The 13511-nt window shown below is 41.3% G+C and overlaps 1 protein-coding gene across 1 annotated transcript in view; it reads right to left on the bottom strand.

Moving 5' to 3' along the window:
* Positions 1–763: 763 nt before the first annotated feature.
* CRYL1 (crystallin lambda 1) overlaps positions 764–13511 on the bottom strand; it is a 50382-nt gene continuing 37634 nt past the window's right edge. The window contains exons 7-8 of the mRNA XM_030944165.1: positions 4786–4892; positions 764–3003 (exon numbers count right to left, since the gene is read on the bottom strand). Of these exons, the coding sequence (XP_030800025.1) occupies positions 2893–3003; positions 4786–4892 (218 nt within the window). The 3' untranslated portion in view covers positions 764–2892. The remainder of the gene's footprint in view (positions 3004–4785; positions 4893–13511) is intronic.

The following is a 13511-nucleotide window of genomic DNA, read 5'->3' as shown; positions in this document are numbered from 1 at the left end:
GGTATAAAATATTGGACACTGCTTCCAATATGCAGCAGTAACTTACAGTAAAATACATGCAATAAGGAAAACAATAAATATCAAATTGGTGAAACCGAAAACCACAGTGCAACAAAGATGGCCTTAGAAAATTCTACAGGTGTAATCTGAATAAAAAATACAGGCATTTAAAATATGCAATTGTGTGAAAAAGAAATCACACACAAGATTAAATTATTCCAAAATATCTCATAGTTTACTATAAAATAGTTACTTGATCATTTAGCTACTGCTCATTCTGTTGACAATCAAACAAAATAAATATTTGAGTGGAGCAACATTTCTGATGCAAAATTATCCAGAATCAAATAAAACTTGAAGTCAGGAAATGCAAACCAGGAGGAAGCTTAGGAGGTCTCTACTGTAACCTCCTGCTCACAGCAAGTCAGCTTGGAGGTCAGACCAGGCTTTTCAGGGCTTCATCCAGTCAAGACTTTAAAACCTCCAGGTTGAAAGACTGTACCACCTCTGTGGACACCCTGTGCCTCTGCCTGACTGATCCTCATGGGGCAAAAATATCTCCTGGAGGCTGGAACTCCTATGCAAATGTCAGTTAAAAAACACTTTTTGTCAAGCACCTTCCCCTTCCTCAACTTATAGCTGTAAACCTGTGTGGGAGCTGATGCTCCGAGGCGAGATCTGCTGTAACCCTGTGGAGCAGCTGCTCACTCTACAGAAGTACTCTATGTCTCAAGCATCAATCACACTGGAGCACACAAGTTAATACCTTCCTCATTAAAATATTTTATTAATAAGCAAATAATAAAGGCAGCAGCAAATATTTCATTACATGATCGAGTTTATAAAAATATCAGAGTAAACAGAAGCACTGCAAGCTAATTAATTATGACAATGTCATATGCCCACAAGAAAAACAGGTAAAATCTTGAAAGTAATCAGAACCTTCTTCAGCCTTGTCTGAAATGCAAAACCATACACAAAATGAGGAAATCAACCTCATAATTAATTTACTATTGCCTAGTAAGGCCTCAGGAGTGAGGACTGACTTCTCAGAGATCTATATGCAGGTTGAGCCAGTCACTGTGGCAATAAAAAACAAGAGAAGAAACATGAACATTTTAAGTCTCTATTAGGATAAAGTAATAATTTGAGCTTACAAATTTCCTGTTCACTCCACTGATTATAAAGGAGCACTGGACAACCTCTGCACTATGCCTCACATCCTATGTTTTACACCCAGAGATGTGTTCTTGGCCCACTACTTGTGTCAAGCAATACAAATTATCTTATGTCTCTTTTACTGTGTCATAAACACAAATAAGTGGGTTTGGTATGTTCATGCAGACATTTCTAAGCTCAAAGCGGTAACTAGTAAAGTTACAGCTTTAATAAAACCAGCTTGTTTGTGTACTGCATCCTCTATAATAAACACATGAGAATTAGCAGAATGACAGCTTAAAACTTCTGCATCTGTACTGTGAAGTTACATGACAAGCTAGCACAAATTCAGAACTGCATAACTCAAGCGGGGTGGGTGCAATGCAATGTCTCAAGTTATTCCTACTATCTGCATTAACAGCAATGCCCCAAGGTTCCAGCTAAGATTAAAGTCCAACTATATTATAGAGTACAGATGTTCATAATAACACTTTGCAGTGGACCAAAACATGCCACTGCAGCACCTCAGGTTGATCCTACTTCTGGGTGTATCCTGTGTTTTTCTATGTGGAGGTATTTTATCTCCTGAGGGAAGGGCAGCAGCAAAGCATAAATGCTACATCTAAGCCACTGGATCTTTCCCTCTGTAGGGGACCAGAAGAGCAGATCATAGAATCATCAAACGTCTTGGGTTGGAAGGGACCCTAAAGATCATCTAGTTCCAACTCAGATATCTGGGTTCCTTCAGCTACAGCTGAATCTTAAAGAAGGAGATCTTGCTTTGACCAATGTATAAACCAGATGTGGCAGAGAGGTAAACTGGTTTCCCAAGATCATTTAGAAGGTCATGGAGAAAGCCCAGACAGATGCACTACACCACACTGTCTCCCAAACCAGCTACTAAATCCAGATCTCTTATTTCTCACAGACAAGTCATAAAATCGGGGACATATTTATGCAGCAATGCCAACAGCCAGCATCAAACATCAGTGAACAAAGCCGTGAGCTTTCAAGTGCGTGGTCTTGAAGACCAAGTAGGTCTCTGGTAAGTCTTACAGAACCAGGGGGAGGGGGATGAAGGGGGAATTCTGTTGTATTTACTCACATTTAGATCACCATACAGGTACAGAAGTGCCAAGGGGAGGGAAAGGAGGAGCAGTTCTTTCCCCTACATTGTGAAACAGTAACAGACATGAACTGAAGTGACCCTTAACTGCTGCTGAGGTCTCAGCTCACCCTCCTGTGAATCCACTTTGCTCAATACAACCTTCTCCTATCTGCAGTCACTGCTTTACAAATTAACCTCACTGTCAGAGGGACTGGTGGGGGAGGGTTTATTTTCTCCAGTGACAAACAGCTGATGTTAGCCTGTTTCAGATCCCTGCATTAGCAAATATTGTTCAAGTGCTGAATTCCCAAGCAAGGTGAAAAATGCATTATTTAAAACATGATTATGTTCCTGCATTGCACAATATTAATGTTGCTAAAGCTACTTAATACTTACACATCCAATGCATTTATATAGCAATTTGATATATTTTAACTGAACTTTTTAATAACTGTTTCTAGTCATTCATGAATTTGGCAAATTTGGACCAAATGTTTCATTGGTTTCCAGGTGTATATATCATTGGTTGCCCATTCATTCTCCTCTTCTGCGTGACTAAAAATTTCTGCTTTTTATGAAGATCTGCTCTTCATTTGGTCTCTCCTGTTAGACAAAGTGCATCTCAGTCAAGATTTCATTTGTGTTTTCAGTTTGGCAAGACCGGTGAGACATTCATCTCTCCATTTTCTCCTGGCATCCAGGACTTTTGGAACAACTGGAATTTTTTCAGACAATGCCTGGAAGAGAAAATTTAAGATAATTAAATTTCACATTCTGAGTGAAATTTTTTTCACTAGCATTTTTTTCCTGCTTTCCCTGTGTCAGACCAAGTCACCATCTACACAAATTATCATTTAGGCTATCACAAGAAATAGGTCACTAATTTTTTCTATGAATGACTGGAAAGGAATCAACTTGTATGGGAATAAAATGTTCCCACTTGGATAAGGTTATCCTGAATGTGGCAATGTAGATGACTACAGAAACAAGAAAGCATCAGCCTCTTCCCTCATTTTGCTCCACACAGTCACTGTCTTGTCTCTTTGATGACAATCTTTTATTAAGTAGAAAGGAGACAACCTGGCCATTTATGTTGCTGAAAATGTGTTCAGAACCAGATTCCTGTGTGTGGTTCCCATAAATGCAGTGAGGGATATCATGTTTATAAAAACATTTTGTCTTAAGAACACCAGTTATTATAAAAATGATAGGGGAAGACTGGGAAAAAAGCATTTCTGAGTGCACAGTCAAAATTGTCTTAGAAGTGACAAGGAAAAAAATGTTGTTTTGGGAGTGCAGCTAGAGACCACAAGGTCATCTTTGCCAAAACAGGACCTGAGGTCTTAGGCTTAAAAGGCAAGTGTTGAGAAACTGGGTAAAACATGGACCTGCTACCGATGACTGGCAAGCTGCAGTCACTCCAGAAAAGAATCAGGGAGGGACAGAGGAGTAAGGTAAGAAATGCTTAATGATTTACTCTAACAGAGGATTCCCTACAAGCTCATCTTTGGCACTGAAGACTGAAGATAATAAAGACACAGAAGCAGATGTTGAAGGGGAATCCAGCCTTCTGTAAAGAAAGCCAAACTGTTTCAGACCAATTATAAGCTTCTGATTATGAATGATGCCAAAATTATTATTGATTGTTATTATAAGCAGTCTATGTTATTTAAGCATAAAAGAATGTTTTTCCTCAGAATGCATTAACATAAATAGGAACACAACATGCTATCTTTCAGACAGGCTGCCTCCATATTTGGAATTACTCCCTGACAGCTGATCAGAAATTATTCAACCCCTACACATATTCTTTAGTGAATCATTTAAAAAGGCACCTTTTGAAAAGGCAGAGTTAGGAAATGACAGTACTTCAGTTGATTCCTATGGTCATTCAAAATGACTATGTGGTGACTCTAAAAAAATTGTGGGCTTAAAACAGTTAATACATAAACTAGATCCCAATCCAGAACAGCACTTAAACACATTTTATCTTTACACATGCAAGTAACCTTACCAGACTGCTCACATGCTTCTCTTAAACATGTATTTGCACACATGACAAACTGGAACTCTGGTTTGTAAAGTATAAAAAGAACACCCAGAAGAAAAGAAGCTACAGGTTTATGCAGGAAGATGGAGTAGGAGGAAGATGCAGGATGAATATTCATGTAGGGAAGGAGGCTGAGAATAATACAATAAGAGGAAGGAAGTGGTAAGGAATAGTATGGAGGAGCCAATAACCCACGTTTGTTAGCAGCTGACTCCTCTGTCTGGTAATAATGCTATTGGTAATAATGTGACTGCTAGGTCACTTTCCCATGATGTATTGTCCAGATGCTTTCGAAAGGGACTTACATGCATGCTGTACTGATCCTCTCCCTTAAAGTACACCTTCACACAATAAATACAGACTACAGATACCTCCAGCAGTAAACTGAAATAGCACAAATGTTAAAATAAATACTAACATTCTTCTGAATGTTACTGAATGTTACTGTTTTTATCAACTCCATATTTACCTGATTGACTTTCTGCACAGTTTCACCTGAAAATTCTGGAACTGGCCCAAAGGTGTTCAGAACAAGTTTCATTCCTTCAGCATATCTTTCACAATAACTTGAAACACCTGAAAATAAGAGTGAAAAGTTATACTACAACAGAAATTCCTAGTTAAGGTCAGTAAGGCTGCCTGTGCTAAGCATTGTCTTAAATCAGAAACCAAATAAATGGTCTGCTTTTATGATTAAGACACGTAATTGTCATCAAAGAAAAATGGATTCTATTCACCCATTTCCATTAAGGTTCACAGAGAAAGTATTTAGGACACTGCTGCACTGCAAAACCAATGAATGTCACACACCAGCAGAAAATGCTGTGTGAGGGTGTGGTGCACGACCATGAAGATACCTGTGCTTTGTTACTTGGGAGCAGAAAGCTTCCCTGACAAGGGAGCATGAGGAGAGTGCTCTCACCTCTCCTCCTGGTCAGTGCATGTCGTATCTTGCAGCATTCCTGTCATTACTTCCATTTATTAACCTGGAGTGTATCAAGGACAACATGGCTCAGGGGGAAAGCATCAAAGGCATGGAGACACAAGTGGCCTTCAGGGAAGGAAAAAGGCTAAAGGAGGAACAGATGGATCTTGCAGATCAGTATCTTGCAACCCCTAACTGGGGTTAGATTTGGCTTTTTTAACCCTCTCTGATGGTTGAGGACTTCTAGGGGGAGACAGGGTTCACCTGACAAAGTGGAGAAAAGGCATCTTTGCCAAAACCCTGGCCTACCTAGTGAGGAAAACCTTTTATTAGGGGCAACTGAGGTGTGTGGGGATGGCTCACACAACTGGAGAGATACACACTGCAGGAAAGACAAGGAGGGGGTGTGCTATGTCTTTAATGGGGCAGCTCAGATCTGTGGAGCTATTCCATGGGAAAGGCAACTGGCTGAGTGAGAGCCTGTGGACAGGCCAGTAAAGCACAGCATTTTCCAAGAGCAGGAACAGTCCATCCTGATATTCAGGAAGACAAGTACATGTATCAAGAGATTTGCTTGGATGAGCTCCTGTGCAAAAAGGTGTCATACAGCAGGTGGAAGCAGGGACAGGCTGTAAAGAAGAAGTTGAAAAACACCACCTAGGCATGTAGGAATGGTGTCAGGAAAGCCAAAGATCAGCTCCAGCTGAAACTTGCAAGGATGTCAAGGGCAACAAGATGAACTTCTACTGTTAGCAATAGGCTTTATTGTTACTAGCATGCCTTTGCAAGTCTGATTTCTACTGTACTTTAAACATTAAGTCAGTTAATGGACCAATGTCATCACAAGATCTTCATATGACTGAAGGCAAATACTGCACCCGTCTTCAGAAAAGGTAGAAAAAAAATCACAGGCCAATCAATCTCTCTTCTGTCCCTAAGAAAATCAAGGAGCAAGTCCTCCTGAAAGAAATTCCTGGACACAAGAATGAGAGTGTGACTGTGACAATCAGCACGTAGTCTCCAATGGTGTAAATCATGTCTAACCTCGTTGCCTTCTGTGGTTAAATAACTGTGAAAAATAAGAAAGTAATGGATATCATTTACCTCAACTTTAGAAAGGCATTTGACATGGTCTTTCATTATATTCTTGTATCAAAGTTAGGACATTCGGGTCTGTCTGTCTGGACAACTAGATGGACAAAAAATAGGTTGGACATGTAGGCTCAGAGGTAGTGGTTAATGGATTGCACTCCACCTGCAGGCCAGCAAAAATGGAATATCGCAGGAAACTGTCCTGAGACCCATACTGCTTAAAAAAACATGCTCATAAGGTGTGAATAGCATCAAATTGGGTAAGAGTGGAAGCTAGAGGGGTATGGACTAGCTGATACATTGAAGGGCAGGACTGCCCTTAGAAAGGTTGGAGGAATGAGCCAGTATAAAACTTTAACAAGGACATATGCAAGATCCTGCATCTCAGAAGGAAGAGCTCCTTGCAACAACACAGGCTTGCGAACTCCAAGAACTCCTGGTAGCGGCAGGCAGCAAGCTGCACAGGAACCAAGTGTGCCTTGGCAGCAAAAAGGGCCAGCAGCCTAGGCTCTGTTAACAGATTGAAGTTAATTAACAGTACTCTGAAGGAAGCAATCGACGCCTTTTACTCAGCACTCATTAGACTGCATCCAGAATACAGCATTCAGTTTGGGACTCGCCAGTACAAAAAACCACTAACAAAACAGAGCAACTTGAGCAGAAGCCACCAAAATGGTGGGGGCTAGAGCGCTTGTCTTGTGAGGAGACACTGGGAGATCTGGGTTTGTTCAGCCTGCAGGAGAGATGGCTGTGGGGGAACCTACCAGCAGCTTGCAGTGCTGCAGCAGAGCCTGTGGGGAGGTCAGTGAGCATACAGAGCCAGGCTCTTTACATTTGTGGGACAGCAGAAAGACAAGGGACAACAGGCACAATTTGATATGAGGGGTTCAGACTGGACACTCAAGCACTGGCACAGGCTGCCCACACAGGTTGTGCAGTCTCCTCCTCTGGGGTTTTTCAAGACTGTATGGAACCCTGAGAGCTTGGTCTGACCTCAGGACCTTCACACAGGATCTGTGAAGCTCTTAAAACGCATGGTCAGAGAACCTGAGAACCACCTAACTGGTAATGATGGGTAAAATGGCAGCCAAGTAGACCTTGGCAGAACTACAGAAAGACCCAGGTTCCATCAGCTCCAGTAGGAATCTCTAAACAATTACTGATGAGGCACTAGAGAGTATGAAAACATACATGCACCAAAAAGAGAAGTCAGTCACTTAGCCAGACATACATATCTAGTAGACTTTTTAGTGCTATTAACTACCACATAATCAGGAAAGGATAAGGATAAGCCTTTCCCAATCAGGACGTCAGGAACTGCATCACAACAGTAAATGAGCACTGCTTGTCTGGCAGTAGACAAGCTGACACTGATAAAATCACAGAATCAACTAGGTTGAAAGAGACTTTGAGATCACTGAGTCCAACTTATCACACCTATGTGGATTATCCTGATGATCACCCCAGATCTGAGAAATTCTGGACATCCACTAAAGGCTTCTGAGAAGAGACTGAAGAATTTGCACACTTAATTCTATTTTTGTTAGCTAGTTATCAAAGCAAAGAGGAGAAACATGCAAAAGGCAGAGGCAAGCAGTTACAGTTACCAACTCTTCCATGAAGACTCAGGACATTCATACAGATTGAGAAGCATGAACAAAAACTGTTCATGGTCTTATCAAACCACAAAATGCAGGAAATATAAGTGGGTAGGCCTGACTATCACACAAAAGAATGCAAATCAGGTCAAGAGTCATAAAGTGATCTCTTTCCTCAACAGTTCCCTGGAATGCACTACTGTATGATATCAATACCTTAGAAGTCACACCTGCCTGACCCTAAAATGGCTGAGGTTGGAATGAATGTATGGAAACCTCTGACTACAGCCAACTGTGTATCATAAACTACACCACAGACTGCTCAACACACCTGAAATCGCTGAAGTACAGAGTTTCTGAAAGGCCTCTGAGGTCAGTGGGAGGATGGAGAAGACTCTTGTTTCTGAGCCAAAGAAAAACTTTCAAAGGACAAAGCCTCAAGGAAGTACTAAATTTCCTTCAGGACTCTGAAGTCATGATGACCATCAGCTAAACAACTGAAAGGACAGAACAGCAGAATATATCCATTGCATAAGAGCAATGTAGAGAGATCTGAGAGTATTCCACTCTTTTAAAAATGGACTAGAAATATTCTCCAGTATCTGAAGGAAGGAGGAGGCTCTGAGAAAAAATGCAGCCTTGTTAAATAGCTTGAACCTATATTTGGTGGCAAGAGTGTGACAATCAGCATTCAGTTATTCTGTTTCCTTGTGTTATCTAGCCATGGAGCATATGCATTCCTCGAATAAAATCTGGCACGTTCCAGCTTTCCCCAACACAACAAGGAATGCCCGCTAGTCATACAGATATGTTGGTTTTCTAATTATAGAGAAAATTTGTATTTTGATCAATTTTCTTGATTGACACACAGCCAGAAACCTCCAGATTGCCTTGTGGGATTTAAAACATCCCTGGCAGGAAGTGAGGTTCAGGAAGCATTACTGTGGGATGTGGAACAGGCTGTGACATCATCCTATCTCTTCACTGGGGGAAGAAGGAGAGACCACCATCCACTTCCATAAGCACTCTGGAAAGGACCACTGGTTATCAGGGTTTTCTGACCATACCCTGCCATTAGCATAAGTGTTTTCCTATTACATTTTAACAGCTGGGCTCACAGACATTAGCACCTGAAGCCAACCCAGACTGACCTACTGGGGGTATGCTAACCACATGAGCAATCCTGGGAACACAATACAATGCTTTACAAGACTCATGCACCAGCCACAAGACAAAGATAGTTACATGCAACTTACTCATGTAAGCTTTGTCTTCTAACATTGAGGAGTCCGAGCAAAAATGTTCCCACATCATGCAACATCACAGAATGTTCCCAGATGCAGAAGTAGAAATGACTGAGGCAGAAGAGTGCAGATTTATTCTGCCAGCAGCTGTTGCCAGCTGGACAATGACAAAATAAACAAAGGCTACTCAGTCGAATACAGCAATCCAAGCAAATCCCCATGAGCAACTGGCAACAGAAGGAATGGTAAACTGAGCAGTGTCAGTTACCGATTATTCTGGTGTTTACCCAGCTCACACAGGTCTATGACACTTAGACCTAATAGTTTAGATTTGGTACTTTTCCAAAAGTCAACGGGAACCTTTCAAACATCTGGTAAGCTTGTGCAATAATACCACAGATCTGAGTAGTTTTGATTGTGGTAGTAATGAGAAGGTAGCCTAGAAGAGTGCGCACCAGAAATCTTTTTCTCAAGCCTCAAGTGCATTAGTATCTTGGGAAAGCTGAATGCTTGGACATGGCTGAACCATTTATCTGCTGAGTATGAACTCCTGAGCTGGACATGGCCTTTAAAGCTCACTCAGCCAGCTAGACCTGGAAATCAAGCTCCTACTAGCAGTTCACCTACTGCTTGAATGAATCAGAACAATTTCTGGGTGGGTGTAGCTCATCAATGCAGCAGAGACGTGCCAAATGCAGGCTGGGTAGCCCAATTCACCCACTGCATGTAATGTACGAATGAAAAGAAGCCTTACACAACATCAGCAAAAGAGGGAAAAGTGAGAAAAAACTTCGAGGTCTAGAGAAGAGCAGCAACATTAGTACAGCTGATATCAACATTGTGGCCGACATGGTAACGTGCAGGCACATATGCTGCATGCCAAGTAGGGCGTGGGCACTGCAAAATCTTTCAGGTCTCAAGTGAAGTCAGTAGACCAAAAGTTCGAATACACACACAATCTCACTCAAAGATTAAAAAAAATGAGTAGTTCAAATTAATAACTCAAGACAGTTCTCCCAGTGTGAAATGCAATTTTAATTTGATTCCAGAAATTGGTATCAACTGATTGAATGCCTTCTTGAAGCTGGCACTTGAGCAATGGGGAATATTGCTGAAAAAAAATCACTTTGCTTTTCAACTGCAAACTCATAGCAAATATTTGACTCCAGGCCTTTAGACTTAGGAGTCCTTTGGTTCAAGGGTCAGGGCTATTGCAAAGGTGGATAAGAGCCCTTGGCTGGATCACAGGGACAAGAAGGCAAACAAATATGATAGAATCTCTTTAATCATTGTTGATACTGCCCAGGGAGCAGCTTAAGCTGGAAGAATCAGCATTGGCAAACAGTGTGAAACAGGAGCACCTGGGAGGTGGAAAAATAGCAAGACGGTAAATGGGGTTGATAAAAACAACCATCTCTCTGTGTGGGCCACTGCTGTGCCCACACTGTGCCACGCTATCTCCAATTGGAGAACAAGAATGACATAAGATGTATCTGGGACAGAGGAAAAGGATGATAGCTTCCTTTTGTCTGTGTAGTTTGTTGGCTCCCTGTCTAAACCTTCCTCCCTCTTGCACATGCTCACCTAGTCAATGTTGGAGGAAAGAGGCCATGGGAGGAGGCAGATGCTTCAGCAGGCAACTGAGAACTATGAATACAAAACAGGAACACTACCAGGAAAGGTAGGAGTTTCCTGAATCTTCCTCCCACCGCTTAGTCACAGCTATGGCAGGGGGTGAAAGAAGAAGAATGGGTTACAAAAAGTTCTAAGGGAGCAGTATATGCAGGATTAGAGAGATAAAAAGGGGAATACTCTATCTTCCTTGAAAATCCCAAAATCTCTCAGCATTTCTGACTTCTACAGTCTAGTTACAAGAACACGTTACCACAAGGTAGACAAAGGCATTGATTCAAGGTGCCCATATGTATCTAGGACACACAAGGCTCCAATAATGGAATAAGCTGCTGCTTATGCAGTTTCGGTGAGAGTTCAGGCAGTTTCCAAAACGGCTAATGAACTGTCCCACAAGAATTTGTTCTAATAACCACACTTAAAGTTTGCAGCTCCTTACCTGAGAACTTGCACTGGTGTGGTGCAAACATGGTTACTGCTGCAATGCCTCTAGCTGCATCACCAAGATGAACACAGTATTGATAAAGGAAAAGGAACTCAGGACAGATATTTAGCTTAGAAATATGCATTAAGTGCTTCACTGTCCTGAGAGAAGCCACAAGTGAAGTTCGTAAGGAGGATAATGACTGTAGCAGTAGGAAAAGAGAAGTGAAAACACAACAGTATAAAATGTAGTATATTCATGCATTATAGTTTGTAAGCACTTTAAAGTATCAGCTTCTCGTATGCTGTCTCATCCCTTTCTCTTCACAAGAAAGGCAAGAGGCATGAGGGCTGAAGGACACAAGCAAGCAAACTCGGTAAACCAGCCTTGCAAGCACTAAGACACTTGTGACATGGAACGAGAGTCAGGAGCAAGTGTCACTGGCATGGACAGGGAACATGCCAAAGAGAGGGTGCTCCACCATACTGATTATTAACTTGATGACTTTCAACCTGATGAGCAGCATATTAAGATACTGTAATGACTCAAAGAGAGGAGGCATGATGGTCAAGCCACTGATGCAATAGCATCAATTTGAAAAGACTGGGGTGGGGTTGACTTTAGCGCATAAAATCTAAGAAGAGCCTGCAGTGAAAGATGGATGATAACAGAAAAAAAGCCTATTTTAACAGAAAAAAGTGAACATCATGGAAGAATCTGACATGGTTATATTATGTTCAGGGAATGATAGAGGGATTACATTTCTAGACATCACACCTCCAAGGGCAACTTTCTAAATTTAATCCTATCTTCATCAAGGGTGTGTCTGAACACAGATGCATGCTCTGAGCTAGGGTGTGAATTCACAGGACGTTTTGTACACTACATTAATTGCCATATGAGTTCACTTATGGCTCTAGTCACACAAATACTTGGAACTACACTGAAAAACTGGTAGCACCAAAAAAGGTTTTATTCTCGTTCTGCCAGTGTTACCATCTCAACAGCAATGCACAAGTATTTCTGCAGGCCTGCTGGATCAAGGAATTAAACTGAGTCATTATGAACTTCTTACTTTCTTAGATCAGTTTCAAACTTGGGATGAATTCCTCAGTCTGAGCCACTTGGTGATCACTTCACACTCTTTCATTAATGCAGCAAGACGCGTTCTTTGGGAGCCACCTATAATGACTTGAGGAATAAAGCACAAAGAATTCCTGTGCAAAACCATGTGTTCCTTTCAGAAAGCGGAGGGAACTAGTTTACACCTAAGAGCCCATAGAAGGAAACTGGTGCACAGCAGCCAGTATTCTGAAAAATTCACACATTGACTTACTGAATATAAACTCTTTACAGAGTTTATACAGAAAAGCCCTGCAGCTCCACAGAGGCAAACAGCAGTTTTAGAAGGGCTATAAACGGCTTTTTTCAGCCTATTAGGAAGGGAATTGAATGCATGCAAACACCTATGAAATATATGGTGGGTTTATGTACATTAAAAAGGTTTGTATGATTATATACCACTGTGATACTCCATCTCAGTAGTACCCTCTTAGAAGTATCCTGAATTGGGTTGAGATATTTTATTATCCCAAAACATAACACATAGACTGGACAGAAAAGAAGGCAGTCTTCCTTTTCTTAGATGTTACTACCTTAGACGTTCTCACACCTGCTGACCAGTTTGCAGTGCAAACTTCCTGAACTAGGTTAAATCTTGGTTTGCTCCCTTTATAGCAGGGAGCAGCATTGAAGTAGTGGCCATAGCAATGGAAATAATCTCTGCTCTTGAACCAGCTAGCATATCTGTTTAGAATAATTCTTAGAAACCACACTTGGCTATGTCTTGCCCAACAAAACAACTAAAATTTCCTCCCTTTGAACTATGACTTATGATTATCCACTCTTTCCTTTTCATATTTTGTACTTTTCACACAGCACAATCATTCTGCCCCTATCACCCAGAACCAATTCACCTGGCAGGTGCTTCTAGGATGAGCAAGTATTCCCACTTCTTGTAAGAGAAACACAATTTTGATCATGAAGACTCATTTCTAGCTTACTGCATATTTGTACTTTCTTTATGGGGACCATACATCAGCCCCAATTTCCACATAACTCCTACAGACACCTCTATGAATACCTCAGTGAGTGACAGGTAGAATATAATCCTGGAATGGTGTTTATATAAAAGCAGGAGAGAAAACAGCAACAAAGATCCTTCAACCTCCCCCCATCCAGCTCTTCTGCTAATATTGGCAGTTTAGATCAAGTTCCAAT

Source organism: Camarhynchus parvulus, chromosome 1 (assembly GCF_901933205.1).
Source record: "Camarhynchus parvulus chromosome 1, STF_HiC, whole genome shotgun sequence".
Lineage (NCBI taxonomy): Eukaryota > Metazoa > Chordata > Aves > Passeriformes > Thraupidae > Camarhynchus > Camarhynchus parvulus.
Note: the sequence above shows the minus strand (reverse complement) of the source record. Positions and strands in the feature narration are given on the sequence as shown.